Source organism: Callospermophilus lateralis, chromosome 11 (genome assembly GCF_048772815.1).
Source record: "Callospermophilus lateralis isolate mCalLat2 chromosome 11, mCalLat2.hap1, whole genome shotgun sequence".
Taxonomy (NCBI): Eukaryota; Metazoa; Chordata; class Mammalia; order Rodentia; family Sciuridae; genus Callospermophilus; species Callospermophilus lateralis.
In genome coordinates this window covers 5,598,218-5,619,076 of record NC_135315.1, presented here as the reverse complement: position 1 = coordinate 5,619,076, position 20,859 = coordinate 5,598,218, and the positions used below count along the sequence as shown (strand labels likewise).

Below are 20,859 nucleotides of genomic sequence, written 5' to 3'. Positions count from 1 at the left end.
ACCTGCCTGTCCCAGTGATGTTTACAAAGCATATTTTTTTCTTCTTCCCAAGGACACCTATAGAACCTGCCCTTGTACACCCATGTTGGCATTGAAGGCTCACTCCTTCTAGTCCCAAGTTTTCAGATCACAGAGACTTGGCCAGAAAGTGCTCCTCCAGCCTCCCTTCCACTTGTTTTTTCTCTAAGTACGATCCTTTTGCTGGGGGGGTGGGGAGGAGGAAGAGTTTATTTGGCAACTCTCAGTTTCAGGGGTCTGAGTCCATAGACAGCTGGCTCCATTCCTTGGGGCTTGAGGTGAGGCCGAACATCATGACAGAAGATAATGGCAGAGGGAAGTGGCTCACTTGATGAGCAGGAAGCAGAGAGACTGTACTTGTCTGATACAAAAACATATCCCAAAGGCATGCCCCCACCTCCTTCAGCTGCACTCGACCTGCCTTCAGTTACCACTCAGTTAATCCCCATCAGGAATTAATTCACTGATAAGGTTATGCCTTGTAAAACCCAATCATTTCTCATTTAAACTTTCTTCCATTGTTTCACACATAAGCTTTTGGAGGACACCTAATCTAAACCATAATGCTGTTCAGTGCCACCCCAGTTCTCAGCAGGATTCTGTTTTGATCCCTGGGCTCTCTAATGGGTGGAATTTGAATCTTCCAAATCCTATAATGACTCCGGGTTTTCCTAAGCCCTAGCTAGAGTTTGCTCAAAATTGAGAGACTTGCAACATCAGGAGCAGTAGTTTCCTTCTAGACCAGAAGAGGCAGAGTATGTCAGCTAGGGAGCCAAGGGCCTGTCCCTAGTGAGTAATCTGTAGGGCCAGGTGTGGCAAGAGCCTCAGCCTCTTCCTTCAGAACCCCACCTGATCTTTCTGTTTATTATTAAGAAGCTTCAAGGCTGGAGGTCAGAGCCTGTCTGTGAGCCATCATGGCAGTGCCCTCCACTCACTAGCAGTGTCTGGCACATGATACAGTGTGTATGGGAGCTTAGCTCCCAACTTCTTTCACAGCCAACTGAGCACTGTTTCTCTCTGCTATGTTTGTTTATTTGTTTTGGTACTGGAAATTTAACCCAGGGGCACTTTACCACTGAGCTACATCCTAGATCCACCCCCAACTTTTTTGACCTTTTTTTATGAGACAGGGTCCCCTAAGTTGCTTAAGGCTTAAGTTGCTGAAGCTGGCCTTGAACTTGTGATCTGGAATTACAGGTGTGTACTGCCTATACCCAACTCCATGCCACAGTTTAAAAATAGCTTTGTTGAGCTGGATTCTGAGATTCACATCTTTTAATCCCAGCAATTTGGCAGGCTGAGGCAGGAAGATTGCAAATTTGAGGCCAGCCTCAGAAACTTAACAAGACACTGTCTCAAAGATCTGGTCAGCTTAGGAGGAAGGAAGATCACAAGTTCAAAGCCAGCCTTAGCAACTTAGCAAGGCTCCACGCAATTTAGTGAGACCCAATCTCAAAATAAAAAATAAAAAGGATTGGGTTCAATCCCTGTTACCAAAAAAGTAATGAACTGGGAATGTAGCTCAATAGTAAAGCACCTCTGGTTCAATCTCCAATACCAAATAAATAAATAATGAAAAAATAAAAATAGTTTGGTTGAACTGGGCAAGGTGGAAAAGACAGTATTTGAAGCTACTTGGGAGGCTGAGCAGGAGAGTCACAATCTGATGCAAGCTTGGACAACTTCAAGGCCAGCCTGGGCAACTTAACGAGACCCCTAGTAAATTGGTGAGACCCTGTCTTAAATAAAAAATTTAAAGGCCTAGAACATAATAACTTGAGTGGTAAATCACTCCTGGATTCCATCGCCAGTAACCCCCTCCCAAAAAAATACAGGAGCTTTGTTGAGGTTTATTTTATAATTTTCAAAGTAAAATTCGCTGGTTTTAAGTGTGCCATTTGATGAATTTTGACAGCTGTGTATAGTTGTATTATTCCCCTCCACCTTCACAAGACAGGATGTTTCCATCCCTCCAAAATGTTCCCTTATGCGCCACCACTATTTGCAGACCATTTCTTCCCCTGGCTTCAGGCAAGAAGTGATCCACTCTCTTTGGAAGTTCTGCCTATTTTAGAATTTCTTTTTTTTCTTTTTTTAAGAGAGAGATTTTTTAATATTTATTTTTTAATTTTCGGCGGACACAACATTTTTGTTTGTATGTGGTGCTGACGATCGAACCCGGGCCGCATGCATGCCAGGTGAGCGTGCTACCGCTTGAGCCACATCCCCAGCCCCCTAGAAATCAGAATTTATTGATGTTTTGGGCTGGATCACTCCCTGTCATGGGGGCATCCTGTGCATTTAGGATATTTAGTATGGCTTTAGTTTCTACCCACTAAATGCCAGGAGCATTCTCTCCTTCTTCCCCAAATGTGGTGGCAAAATGTTATCTCCAAAGGTGCAGAATCACCCCCAGTTGAGAACTGCTAATACAAATAGATCATAGTTTTCCTGACTGGCTTCCTTTACTTGTCTTGATGCTTCTGAGATTCATCCATGTCATTGAGCATATCCATCATTTACTTCTTTTTATTGCTAAGGAACATGCTTGTAAGGTATACTACAGTTGTTTGTGTATTCATTCACCCACCGAGGACACAAATGCCGCATAGTTTTGAACTGTCTCACCACTTCTCATTAAGGAATAGCTAGGTCAGCTCTTCACTGAGCATGCAAGCTTGGACAACTTTTAGTTTAGTGGAGAGTAGATTCCATTCATGATGCCATGCTTGTCAGCTCCTCTGTCTGAACTTGGCTCCTGTACCTGAACTTAACTCCTCTAGATATCAGGACTCAACGTTGCTCACTGGATGTGGGAAACATTTTCAAACATGTAGACAGCCCTACCTTTAAAAAATCAATCAAGAAAGCCGAGAGTCCAATTCATAGGTGAGGTATCTCTAGTACTGTAACTCCTGACAGAGCTGTCCATACCCACCAGGGGCCCCACCATTGCTCTATAGGTGCCAGAAACAGAGGTACTGGAGTGACACCCCCAGTGAGTTCTCCAAGCCAATCATGAACTGGAAATATCCCCCCACACCTCCTGCTTGTAGCCCCCCACAACACCCTGCAGACATCCTCAGGTCTCCCAGTCTTGCTACTCTGCTTGCTCCCTGCCACTGCATAGGCCTACCTGGCAGCTGTGGATATTGGGGATGTTTTCTGACATGGGCAGGCCCCAGGGGTGATCTGTGCTGATGCAGGCTCCTTAAATTCTAAGTTGCAGCTGCCCTCCCAGACTGTCCCTAGAAGACCCAGGCAGCAGCCACACATGTGGTTGTATGTCCTGAATGTCGGAGGACACACTGCTAAATGTATTTCCTGGGAAGATGGTTCAGAGTTCTGGCTGCTTGTAGCAAGATACACAGAGTTGATGTCATTTTTATTGGATTCATTCTGGAACTTAGGAAAGAGAATCACTGAAAAATTGCTTCTAAAATCCGTGGGATAACTTTTGTTTTCCCAAGTTTGTCCCTTTATTGTCAGTTACTTCCTAGTAATTCTTGTTTCTAGCCCAGAGCTCAGAGGGGTTTCCCTTTTGTCATGCTATCTACCATTTGCACCCTGGAGGTTGGTGGGGTTGCTATGGCAACAGTGTCACACCCTGTTTTTCTAAAAGACTTTCCTGGCAAATGCCAAAGGGCATTCTTTGTCTCCCTGTCACATGCACACATTGTCACATTGTGGCTCTAGTCTTGGGAAGAACTTAACTTTCCTTGTTTCTGTGCCCAGTGCCTGCCAAGGCCTCCTTGCTTTTGTTGACGATGTTCATGAAATCTGAGGACCAGCTCTTCCCAGCTACTTCCACTCTCAACTGGCCTCTGCAGCCTTTTTGAGCTCATGTCTAGAACTTCTGCTCATCCCAGGGCTGAGAAGAAAGAGGAAGTCTGGGTGAGGCTTGAATCCCAGCCAGAGCAGAGTGTTACCCTTGCTTGAGGAATCAGGAGGCAGAAGGAAGGTGCTGGACCGAGAGAATCACATAGTCCCCTTGTGGAAACTCAGGCCACAGCAAGACCTTTGATCTATGAGTCACCCAATCTCTGTCCTCTTGCCCCCCCTCAAAATAATAGGCCAGTACTCTGCCCTTGGAGTGTGTCCAGCAAAAATCCATTGATAGCAGTAAAAATCAGCATGTGTAGTCGTGTTATAAGAGTTCCCTGGCCAGGCATGGTGGTTCGAACCTATAATCTTGCTACTTAGGAGGTTGAAGTAAGAAGATTTCATTTCAAGGCCAGCCTGAACAACTTAATGAAACCCTGTATTAAAATAAAATTCAAGCCGGGTGCAGTGGTACTTCTATAATCCCAGTGGTTCAAGAGACTGAGTCAGGAGGATTGCAAGTTCAGAGCCAGCCTTGGCAACTTAGGCCCTAAATAATTCAGTGAGACTCTCTCTCTAAATAAAATATATAAAAAGGGCTGAGTATGTTATTCAGTGGTAAAGTGCCCCTGGGTTCAATCCCTGGTACCAAATTCAGAAAAAGCTAGGGATGTGGCTCAGTGGTAGAGCACCTGCCTATTACATGTGAGACCCTGGGGTCAATCTCTAGATCGGTACCTTAAAAAAAAAAAAAGGAAAAAAAAAAAAAAAGCAGGAATGCTCTGGGCTTGACCCCCAGCCTTAAGGTGTTTGTAGGGTGAGCAGGCTGGAATCCCAACAGCTAGACTGACAAGTCTGGAGGGTTTGTTTCTAGTCTAAGTAGTACAGGTGGCAGGCTCGTAGTCCCAGCTACTTAGGAAGCTGAGGTCACTTGAATCCAGAAGCTCAAGGCTTCTACAACATAGGCCTTCTACAACAAGGCCTCCACAACATAGTGAGAGCTTGTCTTTTTAAAAAATAATATTAATAACCAGACATAGTGTTGCATGCCTGTAATCCCAGCAGCTCTGGAGGCTGAGGCAGGAGGATTGCAAGTTCAAAACCAGCCTTAGCAACTTAGCAAGGCCTTAAGTAACTCATTGAGACCCTGTCTCTAAATAAAAAATACAAAATAGTGCTGGGGATGTGGTTCAGTGGTTAAGTGCCTCTGGATTCACTCCCAATACAAAAATAATATCCTAGCCTTGGGAGAGGAGACCCAGAAGGCTGTTCTAGGCCAGTCTCCACAGTCCAGGAGACCACTTGTTCCCCCTAGAATTACAGGGGTGCAAAGCTAACCCATTTCTTAGAGCAGCTAAGTGGTCTAAGAAATAGGTTAGTTTTGCACCCCTGTAATTCTAGCTTTTCAGGAGGCTGAGACAGGAGGATTGCATGTTCTAGGTCAGCCTCAGCAACTTAGAGAGACACTATCTCAAAAATTAAAAAAGGACTGGGGACGGTGTTACGAGTGAAAGTAGTCCTGGGTTCAATCTCCAGTACCACAAAAGGAAGAAATGAAATGAGTTAGCTGGAGGACCTGGCACACACAGTTGGTCCTCAGAAAGTATTTGTTGGATATTATTGGTGGTAGCTTGTTCATTCTTTCCCTTCCTCCTGCCCGCCCTGTTCTGCCTGCTGTTTGCTCATTGTATGGTCCTTTTCATGAAGGAATGTTTTAAAGAGCACAGGCAGAATTTTACAACAAACAGTGCATTGTTTGAGTGATCCAGAGCAGGACTGTGGTCACCAGAGTGGCCAGAGGCTACAGGGAAGGGAGTGAGAAGAGAGGGCGAGGCTTGAGTGGGAGGCTTGGGTGGGCAGCAGCAAATCTCTGAGGGAGTCGTCCCTTGGCGGTTGTGGTTCTTAATGTCAGAATCAGGCCTTTTGTTCCCAAAAATTAGTTGGGCCAAGAAAAAGACCATAAGCCAATCATCAACAGGTAATTTTTTTAAAGTGTCCTTATGCATAAGCAGTTTTAGACTCTTAGAACCCAAAATCTCAGGAACCCTGAATACAGTTTCTCCCTAGGCAGGTCAGCCCAAGACAAGAAGGCTGAAACTGAGCAACTCTGATTTCTAGAGTTCTAGTAGAGGTGTTTTAGAGACCACGCAGTGGGAGGCTGGAGCCAATGCACAGTGAGTTGACTTGCATGTTCCTCCCAACCATGTGTTCACTAACTTCACATTGGTAGCCTGAAATTGGCCACAGAAAGGAAATTTACACCATGGGAATCAGCAAATGCTAAGGATCCCTCTCCCCCAGCTGGTTGTTAAAACATTTCCCAGCACAGCACTGGGCATATTCTTTTCTTAAAATTTAACCAGGGGCTGGGACTGTGGCTCAGTGGTAATGCACTTGCCTTGCATGTGTGAGGCTCTGGGTTCGATTCTCAGTACCACGTATAAATAAAATAAAGATCTAGTGACAATTAAGGGAAAAAATATTTTTAAAAAAGTTAACCAGGGCTGGGGATGTGGCTCGAGCGGTAGCGCACTCGCCTGGCGTGCGTGCGGCCCGGGTTTGATCCTCAGCACCACATACAAACAAAGATGTTGTGTTAGCTGAGAACTAAAAAATAAATATTAAAAAAAAAAAGTTAACCAGTGGGGGCTGGGGTTGTGACTCAGTGGTAGAGCACTTGCCTCACACATGTGAGGCACTGGGTTTGATCCTCAGCACCACATGGGGGAAAAAATATATATATAAAGGTTTTGTGTCCATCCATAACTAAAATATTAAAAAAAAAAAAAAGTTAACCAGTGGGAACCAGGCTCTGTAGTGTACACCTGTAATCTGTTTTAGGAGGCTGAGGTAGGAGGATCACAACAAGTTCAAGGCCAGCCTGAGCAGTTTAGTGAGACCCTGTCTCAAAAAAAGGAGGATGGGGTGGCTGGGGATGTAGTTCAGTGATAGGAACACTTGCTTAGCAAGCTTGAAGCCCTAGATTTAATCCCCAGTACTACTCCACAAAAAAGAGAAAAAGTTAACCACTAGGACTTGGTAATACATGTTTTTCATCTAGACCTTCTACCTAAATTTCTCTTCTCCCAGGTTAACATGTGTCTGGCTCCTGATCAGCTCAGGTGACAGCAGAATACCCTATTTTATTGTTTGTTTCTTTTTTTTCTCCACACCTCCCCAGTATTAGGTGTGAACCCAGGAGAGCTCTACCACTAAGCTATATTTTATTTTGAGACAGGGTCTCACTGAGTTACTGAAGCTGGCCTCAAATTTGCATTCTTCCTACCTCAGCCTCTGGAGTCACTGGGATTATAGGCATATGCTACCCTACCCAACTGTTTTACCATTTTCTCAGCATTTATCCCTTCCTGAAAACATAAAAACGCAGCATATAAAATGTTATCTCTGTCCCCTGTCCTGATACCCTCACTTATAGAATCTTTCCCTCTAATTTCTCAACAGCCTCCTTTTCCGAAAGGGTCCGGAACATGTCGCCTGATGAAATCAAGATCCCACCAGAACCCCCTGGCAGGTGTTCTAATCATTTACAAGTAAGCACAGGGCCTGGCTGCTGAGGCCAATATGGATGAAGTGGTATGGGTTAGTTACTTGGTGGGGCCATAGTAGGGAAAAGGGACCAAGGTCCTGGGTTCAATTTCCAGCACCACAAAAAATAAATAAATGAATAAATAGGCTGCCACATGATCAGGAGCTACAATCCTGGTTATCTCTAGCTAGCCAGATCTCAGGAATTGGCACCCATAGTTCATGGCACCTGATATCAAACTAGACTACCTTCAGCAAGGCCTATGTCCCCACAGGAAAAAACATGCACATTTCCCTGCACACAGTTGACCCAGTGGTAAAAATCTGTGTTGACAAAGTAAGGACATATCAGACTGTAAAGTAAATTAATATGAAAACAGCATTTATACTTTTTATTTTCCTGCGGTACTAGAAATGGAAGCCTCACACATCAACCACTGGCACATCTAGCACTCTACCACTGAGCTACACCTTCAGCCAAAAGTACAGCATTTATATGGCATAACATTCCTGTCCTCATTCCTAAATTCAGATTTCAGCCATTTATTGCCTACCTTTGGCTTTGAAATCCCTAGTGGTAGGAACTGTTCCTGCAGTTGCTCTTTGGCTGGCAAGACTTCTGGATTTCAGACTATACTGTGGCTTCTCTTTGTCCCTCTGCTGTGAGTAGGACCTTGTAACTAATAATAGGCCCAATGCCCAAGGCTGTGCAATTGTGGCCCTGGTTCACCTGCTTTGCCTTTGATCCTGCAGCTTCTGCTCAGTGCCTCTGGCTACTCAGCAAGCCCCTGGCACCACCCAGACGGATGGATGACTAATGGAAGTGGGGTTGAAGAATGCAGCAGACCAGGGGAGGGCTAGAGTCAAGGCTAGGGTACAGTGCAGCTTGTCTTCCTTTCATGGAAGTCTCCTCCCTTTGCTGAGTTGTCTGTTTCCCAGCACCCTCAGGATCAAGTCATCCTCCATGGCAGAAAATGGGCTCTAGCCTGTAAGAACAATTCCAAAGACCTGCCAGACAGAGCCAGATAGCCATTCAGCCCTCAAATTCAAAATGTTCCTCCTCATTCAATCCTCCCTTGGGTAGAAACCATGGCATTTGAGCAAATGGTTTAGTTCACCTGAGGTAGCAGAACCCATTTGATTGATGGGCCTGGAAACCCAACCAAGTCAGCTATATGATAAGTTCACTGAAAGCTGCCCAGCCTTCTCTGTAAGGCCTCCTTCCACTGCCCTTGATGAGAACCCATTAAGGAAAGCAGCTTGTCACTCTCGGCTTCTCTCTTCCCTGGTAGTTAAATGGATTATAAATCTTTCAGTGCTTCTTCAGGTCCATCTCGGCAGAAAAATTTGCCTTCTGACCAGGCGAGTAGGCCACCTCTCCTGACATGTCCATCCTAAGGAGTATCACTTGGGACCTCCAGCCCTGCCCCCACCTCCTCTTGCAGGGAAGGGGTGCCCAAATGTTTTCCTTCTGGAGAATCTGTGTATTTAACTGCCAAGTGAGGGGATGCTGCAGTTTGATCTTGAATTAGATCTTACCCACCTTCCTGGATAAGAACACACTTTCAAAGAACTCTTCATTGTCACTGGGCAGCACTGATACCATATGCCACAGGGGCCAGGCAGGACCCCCATCCTGAATATAGCATATTACTGGCCCAGTAGGTTAGCCTGGATCCCAGCCAGGTAGTTCTCCTGTGTCCCATTGAGAGTAGGTCAGGGATCTGTGTGAGCATTTTGGTCAAAATGACATGAGTTCTTAACCCTTGGTTGTGACCCTTGACAAACTGGCATGACCCAGCCACTTGTGAGTGCCTCACATAAGACTTGCTAAGGCTGAGGGTTTAGTTCAGTGGGAATATGCTTGCCTAGCATGCACAATCCCCAGCATTGAAAAAGAAAGAAAATTCTAGGAAGTTTGTGAGACCACTCCAAGACATTCTACTCCTGCCTTAAAAAGGTCACAGGTCTATTGGTTGCAATTCACAGTTTTGGTGAGGACTTAACTTTCTGTTGGAATTTTAAACCAACCAGGCATGGTGGTACACTTCTATAATCACAGCAACTTTGGAAGTAAGGCAGGAGGATTGCAAGTTCCCAGCCTTGGTTACTTAGTGAGATCTTGTCTCAAGATAAAAGTTAAAAAGGGCTGAGATATGGCTCAGTGATAGTGTCCCCGGATTCAGCCCCTAATACCAAACATAAATCATGTAAAAACAGCTAACACCTTAAACTCTTCTTATAGTGATTTGAGAGCTGATAACCAGTCAGGAGTTTGTTTCTTTTCTTCTCTGTTCCTTCTCCACCTTGATCTTTACTCCTCACTGTACTGGCCATCCAGAGAAGGTTGGGAGAAATCAGCAATGAAAACAGACCCATCTTGGTTTATCTTGCCTGTGGGCAGCTCTGCTCTTTAAAGGCTGGGTGGAAAAGGAGAATATGGCTGGAGTTGGGCTTCCTGGGGCTCTTGTTTATGCCACAGACTGGATTGTGGGTGGGTGGTCTTCTGTCATATGTCCTTCTGTTCCTGTTCATAGGACAAGATCCAGAAGCTTTATGAGCGAAAGATAAAGGAGGGAATGGATATGAATTACATCATCCAAAGGAAGAAAGAATTTCGGAACCCTAGGTGAGTTTCCCATGAGCTTGCAGGTAAGTTGAGTCACTGGTGTTGGATGGGGGAACCAGGAATGCGCCTAGGAAAGGCTGAGGAGAGGCAGCCTTGATCCCTCTTGAGTAAAAAGGGCTATCTCCCAGATTCTCCTTATTCTAAGTGCCTGTGACACATAGCCAGCTGTCTAAACCAGGTGGAGCTTTACCAGTTAGATCCAAACTAAGCATAGAAACCAGCCTACAGAATAGCAGCCAAGAGTCCTGGGCTGATGCAGGGAGACCTGGCTGGTTTCTTGTCACTCCTCTGCTCCTACACTTCTCAAGGCTTCCTCATCTGTTCAGTAAGGGAGTTACTCTTCTTCCAACTCTAAAAAGTTGGTTTTGCATGCAGATGAGAGGTTTTAGGGACAGGTGTATCTAGGTCTTAGTCCACCTAGTGTTCTGGCTAGTGACAAACCCAGGAAGAAGGTGGTGTGTGACAGTGGGACCTGTTCTGGCCCCTGCATGGGCCTGAGTGTGGTGGACTCAACCCAGCCATACAGACTGAAGGTTAGAGACATCTGGATTAGACACAGCATAGCTGACATCTCACTCCTGGTGCTTGCCCCAGCTACATTTCCATCTCCCAGAGAAGGTAGAAAGCCAGAGCCAGGAGGTCAGGCCCCCCATTAGGAAGCTTGCTTAGAACAATATAACTGGCCTTAAGAGTTTCTGCTCTTATCTTAGCCCCAGGGACTAGTGGTTTCATTGCCCTGTAGACTTGGACCAGTGCCTGCTCACTGATGAGGCTGTTTTCTTTTCAGCATCTATGAGAAACTGATCCAGTTCTGTGCCATTGATGAGCTGGGCACCAACTACCCAAAGGTGCGTCCTGCACTCTGCAGCTCTAGGGTAAAGAGGGTTCCCAGGACTCTGTGTTTGCTCCACTGTATTTGACCTAGAGCCACAGAAAGGTCCATGTAGCAGCACTATGGGTTGAAGAGGACAGGCCCCATCTCTGTTGTTTTTGAGTTTCTATTCTGAAATAGTTTAACAAAGAAATGCCAGCAACAGACCTAGTCTCTAACCACTTAGAACCCAAGTATATGCTTGTTGTTCCTATCAGTATATGCTTGTTGTTCCTATCGGCCAGCTGGTGGTGGTGGTGTTACTGAGCCAAGAACTTTGCCACTCTCGTGTTCTTTTCTGAGCTTTTTCTGGCTACCCATGGCTGGGAATCATGCCAGCTCCTGTGCTGTCAAGAGGACAGGGGGCTCCAGGCCAAAAAGGTCCATGGAAAGACTCTTCAAATCATTGTTACCTAGTGGTCTCTGCTGATTGCAGCTTGATCTTTTCTTTTTCAGGATATGTTTGACCCCCATGGCTGGTCTGAGGATTCCTACTATGAGGCATTAGGTAACCTGCTTTCCATCTACCCACCACTCATCCATCCACCATCTGTTCAGCCATTCAGCCATCCAGTCTCAACCATCCAGGATCCAGGCCACACATATTTCAGGGTCTCCTCTATGTCAGGCCACATCCAAGGGGCTGTTGATTCAGTCTTGAATAAGACAGACCCCATCTGTAACTTACAAGACTTAAATATAAGTCAGGCATGGGGGCATATAACTGTTAATTCCAGCTACTTGAGACTGAGGCAGAAGGACCAAAAAAAGTTCAAGACAGGTCTGGGCAACTTAGCACGACCCTCTCAAAACTTTTAAATTTTTTTTTTTTTTAAGTGCTGGAGACATAGTTCAGAAGTAGAGCAATTTCCTAGCATATGTGAGGTCTTTGGTTTCCAGTACCCCACATGCATGCACGCACATGCACGCATGCGCACACACACACAAAGACTTAAATATAGCAAGGAAGATAGTGAAACCAGTAATTCCAACACTGATGGGTATTAAGATGAGGAGAGAGTGTTGGGTGTAGTGGCACACACCTGTAGTCCCAGCAACTCATCAGGCTCAAGACAGAGTGTCACAACTTCAGGGCCAGCATGGGCAACTCAACAATACCCTATCTCAAAAAATTAGGACTGGGAGTGTAGCTCAGTGGTAGAGTGCCCCTGGATTCAATCTCCAGTACCGGGGTGGGGGGGGGGCAGGGGGACCCAATGGGGTTTGGGGAGGGTTTGGTAATCAGGGTCACCTCACCTGGCTAAAGGGTTAGGAAGACCCTGCCAAGGAAGCCATGTTGTAGCTAAGGTTTGGAGAGGTGTAGGAGCCAGGCAGATGTGGGCAGAATGCTCCAGGCAGGCTGGGGAATTGTATTCTAAGGCCAGGGGGATTTCAAAGGGTAGCCTTCAAGCTACAGGTCTTAAGCCAACAGCCCATGGTCCAGTTCCTGGCGTATACATATATTTTGTTTTCCCCACACAAATTTTTTCTTTTCTTAATTTGAATTAGTTGCCAACATTTTGTATAAAATTCCATAATTGCAGCTTTTCTTTGTCAGTAGGAAGATAGTCCCCACATTCCCAAACCCAACAGTCCCTGGAGCTCAGGAGTAACTAACCCTTCCCAACAGGATATGCAGCCTCCAGGCCCTTGTTTTGAGGCTCCTGCTCTAAATTGACTAAGGGCTGGCATTTCATTTCACCTAATGCAAAAGAATTCTAAGCCCACAAAGGCCTTAAAATCATCAAAAAGAATACAGTGCTCCGAGCAGTGAAGGGATTAGGCTCCACAGGCCAAAGCTGCTCATAGGGTTCCTTGTAACACCATCTTGTCTCTTCTAGCCAAGGCCCAGAAGATTGAAATGGACAAATTGGAAAAGGCCAAAAAGGAGCGAACCAAAGTAAGTGGTTACAGACCTGCAGGATCAGAAAGGCAAGCATTGGGTATGCGGGTCCTGATGGATAAGCCGAGAGTCCCCATTTCCCACGCCCACCCTTTTCCGCGCTTGTCACCTGCTGAGGCTCTGAGGAGCCTAGGCCTGCCCTTCTGCACCAAGCAGGCTGTGGCCCAGCCTCTGACGTGGCTTTTAGAAGCCTCCCACTGTTCCATTCTTGATGTCTTGTAGTTCAGATATTACGCTTTCCCTCACCTTCCCTCCCTCACTCACAACTTCAAAGCTCAGGTAGCTTGTCTCTTGTGGGTCATTGGGTCATCAGTGCCCTCCCTGACCTGGATGGAAGGAAGTATTTGCTTCTGAGAGTGTAGGCACCCCAGCCTGCTCCAGCCATTGCATTTCTTGCCCTGCAAAACTGACCTCAGCAGCCTGCTTGGGTGCTTCCTTGTAAGTCCCATGTCTAACAGCCAGGTGAACCCTCATTTTAGAACCCTGAGTACCACTTCTTCCCAGTAGTGTGGTATGGGTTCTTCATAAGCTTCAATTTAGCTCTGAGACTAAAGCATCATCCTTTGGACACTGTGCCTTTATAACCAGAGTCTCCAAGAGAGAAAGCTGGGCATCAGACACTGGCTCCTCCCACCTCTGGTTAGACCTGGTCAGCCTCACGGCAGCTGTGACCCCCAGGATACTCCCCTCACCCCCAAGCAGAGGGGCTGCAGGGCCTGGATGCACTGGTGGCCCTCTCAAGGCCCTGGCTGGTGGGAGCTGGTGTGAGGGGATAATCTGGTTTCTCATTCTTAACCCTTGATTGAATCTCCCTTCTCTCTCTTTCCCTCTCCCTTCCAAACCCCAGGCTTATTGCAGGGACGTGTCTGCAGCGCCTGGGGACCGGAGCTGTCCTTCCCCTGTGCGGGCGGGCACCGCCTCCTGGGTGTGAGGAGGAGGGGCCTGGCCAACCGGTTCTGGGCATGTGAGGTGGGGTGGTGGGCAGGGGTACCGGGCATGCGCAATCCTGTGATGCCGGGAGGGACTGCTGTCTGCTGGGAAAGCTCTTTGAAGAGTGGTGAAAGTCCCTTCGGGCTGTTTCCAGGCACCTCTCCCTCCCCAGATGCTCATAGCTGAGGTGACTTTCAATGCCTCTTTGTGTACTGCCAAATTCCTGTCCCCCTGGAGCAGACGGATGGCACAGGAAGTAGGCACATAGCTCTGCATTGGCCTTATCCTCCTCTCTCCCCCCTCCAGATTGAGTTTGTGACGGGCACCAAGAAAGGCACCACCACCAATGCCACAGCTACCACCACAACCACTGCCAGCACAGCCGTCGCAGGTAAGATGGCTTGGCCCAGCTCTGCCCAGACTGGCCACACCAGTCTAGCAAGGGTTTCCTGGGCTCGTCTAGGGCACCTACTGGCCACCTGGGGCTTCTTGGACCAAGGCCTTTGCATTCCTGCCTTGAGGGCATGGAGTACTCTGCTGTTGGTTGGGCTTTATCCTGATTCCTCTTCTGCATTATCTCCAGATGCCCAAAAGAGAAAGAGCAAGTGGGACTCCGCCATCCCAGTGACGACAATAGCGCAGCCCACCATTCTCACCACCACTGCCACCCTGCCAGCGGTAGTCACTGTCACCACCAGCGCCAGCGGCTCCAAGACCACAGTCATCTCTGCTGTGGGCACCATCGTGAAGAAGGCCAAGCAGTGACAGAGCCATGCCAGGGCTTGACTGTGCAGCCTAGTGGCTGCTGTATATTTCAGGACTTGGACCTGCTCCCAAGGTGCCATCTGAGAGGAGCCTCTGTGTGGCATTCCAACCAGAAGGACATTGTAGCAGAGGCAGAGGATACAGCAGATAGGGTCTGTCTGTCCACACACCACTTTGGGGTCTCACCCAATTAAAAGTGTCGTGTTTTTCTGTCCCAGTATCTGGGGTACACTGGCCTCTCCCACGGTTTGTTTTCAGGCAAATGTGAAGCTCAAATTGCTCCCTCCATCTTCTTATTCATGATTATTGATTGCCTAAGGATTGATAGTGGGGTGATGGAAGCCTGTGGCACTGCTCAGAAGGGTGCCCCAGTAAGTCACTGATTGTTCCCACTGTCTGCCTCTTGGCATGGTCAGGTGTGGCCCCCAGGGAGGAGAATGAGGCCTCTGGTTCTTAAGCAAGAGCAGACCTCAGCTGTCTTGGTGCAATTGAGCACTCTACAGGCCACTTCTTGGACATGCCCAGGCTTTCAGAATTAGGCTAGATACCAGAAGGGCTGGGGTGAGATCCCCAATGTGCACCAGAGGGGTTTGGTATGGGCACCTGGCCAAGGCCGCCTAGTCCCTTAGTGCCCAGCAAGCGCAGCCAGTGAGATCCGCAGTTGGGGAGATGAATCACCTCCTGCTCTGGCCGGCAGCAGTTCATTGTTTATGTGAAAGCACTGCTCCTGGGAGAGCTGCTGCCACCCCCGCCCTTCCTCTGTTGTTATCTCTGCCCAGCAGCAGTCCCTGGGCAACACCAATGACTGACCAGCTTCTCTTGGGCCAAAATAGGTTTCCCAACCACCACCAGCCTGGGAGTGGAGGGGGCAGTTTGCCTTTGAGCTCTCTGGCAGCTCTGGTCCAGCGGAAGGGCTGAGTGTCAAAGAAGGAAGCCGGGCTGTGAAAAGCTGTGGATTCCATGGGCCCGGCACAGACTGAGAAAGGTGGTCTTGAAATTGATGCCTGGTACTGTTATGTGATCTGGGGAATATGACAAACTATCCCTAATGTTGCCAAAATAAAAATAGTCACTCTTGCCCCCTCTTCTCCTTGGGATTTGGCCACCCTGGGGGAATTGATGCTGCCTGCTCATCCCAAGAGGGTCTTTTAAAGGCCCCCTTGCTCCCAGGCTCTGGGGGTTCCCCCATAGCCAAGGGTACCAGGAGGTCTAGTAGAAGGCAGTGCAGCAGGGAAACAGAGTGCCAAGTACAGTGGGCACCCACTGGTCTGGCGTCCTGGCCTAAAGCAAGTCCTGTGGTCTGTATGCCACTCTTCTGTCAAATCACAGCAATAAAGCTTCATGCAGAGGTTTGGAGGAATCATTGAAGGAAAAGCTTTCTAAACTGTAAAGTACTCGGAAAGTGTCTGCTGTTTACCAATACATTTTATTTTCACTATTGACCTAGGAGAGAAGCAAACCCTAAAAATGACGAAATCAGCCAGGGTCTGGGGAGTTGGCAGCAAGGCCACCTCCCCTTTAAGGGCTCTTTGATAGAGCGGGAAGTAGGCTGAGGCCAGTCTGTCCCTCTCCCCAGCCCTGCCATTGAGCTGCCCAGTTGGAGCAGCAGTGACCGTGCAGTGGGGGCCTGGGCAGTGGACACAGCTGAGTTGGCAGCCCCAAGCTGAGAGTGCTGTTCCACTTCCTAGAAACCGAGTGAGTTAGCTAAGTCTTAATCCTCAGAATAACAGGTTAGTATAAAAGGGTGCCTGCCCACCTTTATTCCCACTGAGTATGGTGTCTGTGGATACCGGGTGTCCCTGCTACTAGGGACTAAGGTGACTTCTGATCTCACAGGGAAAATTCACTCTGCCCCCACCCCTTTCCTGTGTTGAGCAATGACATCATGATCCATGCAGGTCTCACCACTGTGCACTGGGAATCTGCGCTGTCCCTCACACCCTGTGGGTGACTTCAGAAGCTCCTCTTCCATCCGCTTTATTGCTGCCTCTGTTCAGGCTCTTGTCCCTCACACCACACTGTTCTGGCCTGTTAGTGCTGCCTCAGTCTCCCCACTCCCGTCCGAGCTCCGGTCATCCAGCAGAGGCCCCTTGCTATACTCCAGTTCTTGCCATGTTACACGCTGCACAGCAGGGTCTAGACTTGAGCATGGCATGCCAAGCCACCAGCTTCCCACCTCTCCACGCCCCACCCACTGTGCTTGGGCAGCTCCCTCACCTTGTGCTTTCCCTGCTGTGCCTCTGCACGTGGAGCACCTCCAAAATGGATCTCAGGTTTCATACCCCTTCCTGACTTCACTCCCCGCAGCTGCTCCTTTCTCAGTGCTCTCAGAAATGTTTCTCTGCCTGTGACTTATGCCCACATAACAGTGAACTGAGACCACTGGTGTCCTAGTTACTGCAAGCAAAGAAGGTAGTTACAAGAAACAATGTCCCATGTGCCTGAAATAAGGACTTCAGTGATGTAGTGGAGGAATGGAAGGAGGGGTTAATTAGTGGTCATCCAAAGTTGTGGTCACTAGGCTCGAGTGACCCTCCATGCCCATGTTCACAGCGATTCTTGTATGGGTTTAATTCCAAAGGACTACTGTAGATTGTGTGCTGGCAATCCCAGAGGCTCAGCCATAGGAATAGGGGGCTCATTGTTCTCTCATTTTGTGCTTGTTTTGATTTTGGAGACAGGATCTCACTATGTTGCCCAGGCTGGCCCCAAACTACTGGGCCTAAGCAATCCTGCCTCAGCCTTCCAAATAGCTGAGAATACAGGCACGTACGTCATCACACCTGGCTCTCATTTTGTATATATTTGAAAGTATGGGTAAAAGTTTGGTTTTACCAACCACTGTGGTGCATGCCTGTAATCCCAAAGCTCAGGAGGCTGAGGCAAGAGGATCATAAATTCAAAGCAGCCTCAGAAACTTAGTGAAACCCTGTCTCTAAATAAAATATAAAAAGGGCTGGGGTTGTGGCTCAGTGGTCCAGTGCCCCTGGGTTCAATCCCCAGTACCAAAAAAAGAAAAGAAAAAAAAGTTCGGTTTTATGGTGCTGGGGATTGAACTTCAGGGTGCTCTACCACTTGAGCTACATATCAGCTCCCTCCCCATCTACACACAGACACATACACTTTTAAAATTTTATCTTGAGACAGGATCTCACTAAATTGCCTAGCTTGGCCTTGAACTTATGATTCTCCTTCTGCTTCCCTGGTAATGGGATTGCAGATGTTACAGATGGGTCCCACCTCACCTAACTATAGTAATTTAAAAAAAAAAAAGAAAAAAAGGTTATTGAGCTGTAAATAAGAATGAGGAAGATTTCCATGGACAGATTTGCAGTGATCTTAGGAGAGGCAAGATGTAGAACAGTGCTATAAAGAAAAGCAATACAAGAATAAAAGATATCAGGGCTGGGTATATAACTCACTGGTAGTGCATTGACTCTGGGTGAGTTCAATCCCTAGCACCAAAAAGAAAGAAAGAAATGTTAAACTTGAATTGGGAATATCAATGTGAACTCATTATTTTTAATCTGTTTCTATTAAAGGAATGTAGAAACCCCAGTAGCAATACACATGTGTAACACCCAGATCTTGATTCCCCACAGGGCTCCTTGGAGAAACGGATGAGTCAAAATCTAAGTGGGGCTGGATGGAGCACTTTGTTCCAGAAAGCAGTATTTCAAAAGGTCAACGGAACTGTTTTGAAGATATTTCTCATTGGTCAAATGTGGTTAATGTGAACATTAAGAAAAAATGACTGCAATGGACTATAAACTGGGTAAATAGAGATCCATTCATTCATATTTGAAAAAAAAAGAAGAAAAATGTATTTGCCACCATCAGAGTTTAATGTTAATTCCTTACTCAGAAATTGACACTGAAAAGAATCGCCCCTAATCTAATGTGGATGGCATTGTGAAATGGTACAACTGCTATGGAAAACAGTATGGCGACCCTCCAAAAGTTAACGAGAACTGCCCAAGTCAGGTGTGGTGGCACACCTGTGGTTCCATCTAGTCAGGATCACTTGAGTTCAGGAGCTCAAGGCTAACGGGGCCTGTCTAAGAAACAAAAAGGGCTGGGGACGTAACTCAGTGGTAGAGTGCTTGCCTAGCATGATCAGGTCCTAGTTCCATCCCCAGCATGACACAAAAAAAAAAAAAAAAAAAAAAAAGTTCAAATAAAGGTAATATAAGTTTTATTATTAAAAAGGAAATAAGCCAGTGGAGGTGATGCATGTAATCCTAATGGCTCTGGAAGCTAAAACAAGAGGATTACAAGTTCAACACCAGTCTCAGCAACTTACACCCTAAACAACTTAGTGAGACCCTGTCTCAAAATATAAAAAAGAACTGAGGATGTGGCTCAGTGGTTAAGCACCCCTGGGTTCAATCCTCAGAAGCAATAAAAGAAAGTTAAGATGGGAAATTTTACATTATGTGACATAAACACATAGCATGGTGCTGGGCACTAGGCATGGTGGCTTGTAACTCCAGCTCCTTGGGAGGCTGAAGCAGGAGGAGTGCAAGTTAGAACTTCAGCAACTTAGCAGGATCCTGTCTTAAAATAAAATGTAAAAAAAGATTGGGGATGGCCTGGGGTTATGATTCAGTGGTAGAACGCTTGCCTAGCATATGTGAGGCCCTGGGTTTGATTCTCAGCACCGCATACAAATAAATAAAGGTCTATTGACAACTGTATGTATGTATGTGTAATATATATATATATATATGAAAAAAAGGATTGAGGATGTTGCTCAGTAGTAAAGCACTTGAAGCCCTGGAATCAAACCCCAGTATCAGAAAGAAAAGAAGGAAGGAAGAGGAAAAAAAGAACCTATTAAATATAGGAAAGTAAAAACAGAAAATAGTCATTTTGTAACTGTAAAGAAATACTTACTTCAGGCCAGTCACCAAGGGGTGCTAAAACATTCAGAAATGTTTGAGCAATGTGCAGGGTGACAAAGCACTATTACCCTCTTCTAGATAACTGTTAATCACAAAGAGAAAAAGGGTATTTTCCCACTAGAAGTTAGGGCCTTCACTCCCTTACCCTGATGACTGACTTCAGCATCCCTAATAGAGAGGCAGGTGCCACTGGCAAAACACACTACCACCTATGACCAACCTTGTCAAAAATATGTGACTCAAATCCAATTGGACCTTTAGGCCCAGCCTCCCTTTTGCAGAAGGATAAGAGAACAAGTCCAATGACAACCTTGAGGAAACAGTCCAGACAGAGCATTCTGCAAGGCCATGGGCATCTCTTTAAAATGTCGGTGTGGGGATCAGGGTGGGAAGACTAAAGTAAAAATGAGATGATCACATGCAATGGGTGATATGAATTGGGCTCAGATTCAGAAGGAAACATGATTGACATTTTGGGACTGCTATGAAAATTTAAATATGGACTGTCATAGATTCCCCACCCCCCACACCACTGGGGATTGAATCCAGGGGTGCTTTACCACTGAGCTACATGCCCAGCCCTTTTTCCTTTTTATTTGAGACAGGATCTTGCTAAGTTACTGAGGCTAGTCAGAAAATTGCAATCTTCCTGCCTCAGCCTCCTGAGTCCATGGGATTACAGTCGTGCCATCGGGTGCAGCAAGCCCCAAATTATTTAATAGACATGTCATGGTTAACTTCATTAGGTGATATCACAGTTCTTGAGCTTGTGTGATGTTTTGGGCTGTTCTAGAGGGTTCTAGAGGCTGTTCTAGAGTGTGGAAAGATGAAATGTCAGGATATATACAACTTAAATCCAAATTAAAAATATGAACCTGTGTCCTGGGATTTTGGCTCAGCGGTAGAGCGCTCGCCTAGCACGGGCAAGACCTGGGTTCGATCCTCAGCACCACATAAAAATAAAGGCATTGTGTTGTGTCCATCTATACCTAAAAAATAAAGATTTAAAAAAATATATGAACCTGTAATGAATATATAAATACAACAAATGTGGCAAATGTCATTCTTGAATCCAGGTGGTAAAAATAAAATTGATTTTTGTACCTTTCAATATTTTTGTATGATTGAAAAATACTCAAAATAAAAAGTTAAGGAATCAGAACTCCCAAGGAGGCCTATAGGGGCTAGGAGTGCAGGTTAGTGGTAGAGCACTTGCCTAGCATGTTCAAGGCCCATGTTCAAGGTTCCATCCCCATCCCAGCAAATAAATCAGTACATAAATACATACATTCATAAATGAAAGAAGGGCCTAGTGAGCAAGCGCATACCTCTGTGGAGAAAAAAAACTCAGTGACTATCCCCTCTACCAATAGGTGATGTACATTAGCAAGCCTAGCACATCCCTGGAGACCCATGGTTCAAACTGTAGGCTCCACAAAAGGAAAGGGCAGTGTATTTCATTCAGCATGGT

At 46.5% G+C, this 20,859-nt stretch overlaps 1 protein-coding gene across 2 annotated transcripts in view; it reads left to right on the top strand.

The window, feature by feature from the left end:
* Sap30bp (SAP30 binding protein) overlaps positions 1–20,499 on the top strand; it is a 45,328-nt gene extending 24,829 nt beyond the window's left edge. The window contains exons 5-12 of one of the 2 annotated variants that reach the window (XR_013092648.2): positions 7,303–7,391; positions 9,924–10,015; positions 10,803–10,863; positions 11,343–11,394; positions 12,728–12,786; positions 14,026–14,110; positions 14,303–14,636; positions 18,087–20,499. Coding sequence is in view for 1 of the 2 variants with exons in the window: in XM_076869588.2 (XP_076725703.2) it covers positions 7,303–7,391; positions 9,924–10,015; positions 10,803–10,863; positions 11,343–11,394; positions 12,728–12,786; positions 14,026–14,110; positions 14,303–14,484 (620 nt within the window). In the remaining variant the exon portion in view is untranslated. Of the gene's footprint in view, positions 1–7,302; positions 7,392–9,923; positions 10,016–10,802; positions 10,864–11,342; positions 11,395–12,727; positions 12,787–14,025; positions 14,111–14,302 lie in introns of both variants that reach the window. The other variant, XM_076869588.2, reaches the window with a different exon arrangement.
* The last annotated feature ends 360 nt before the right edge of the window (positions 20,500–20,859 follow it).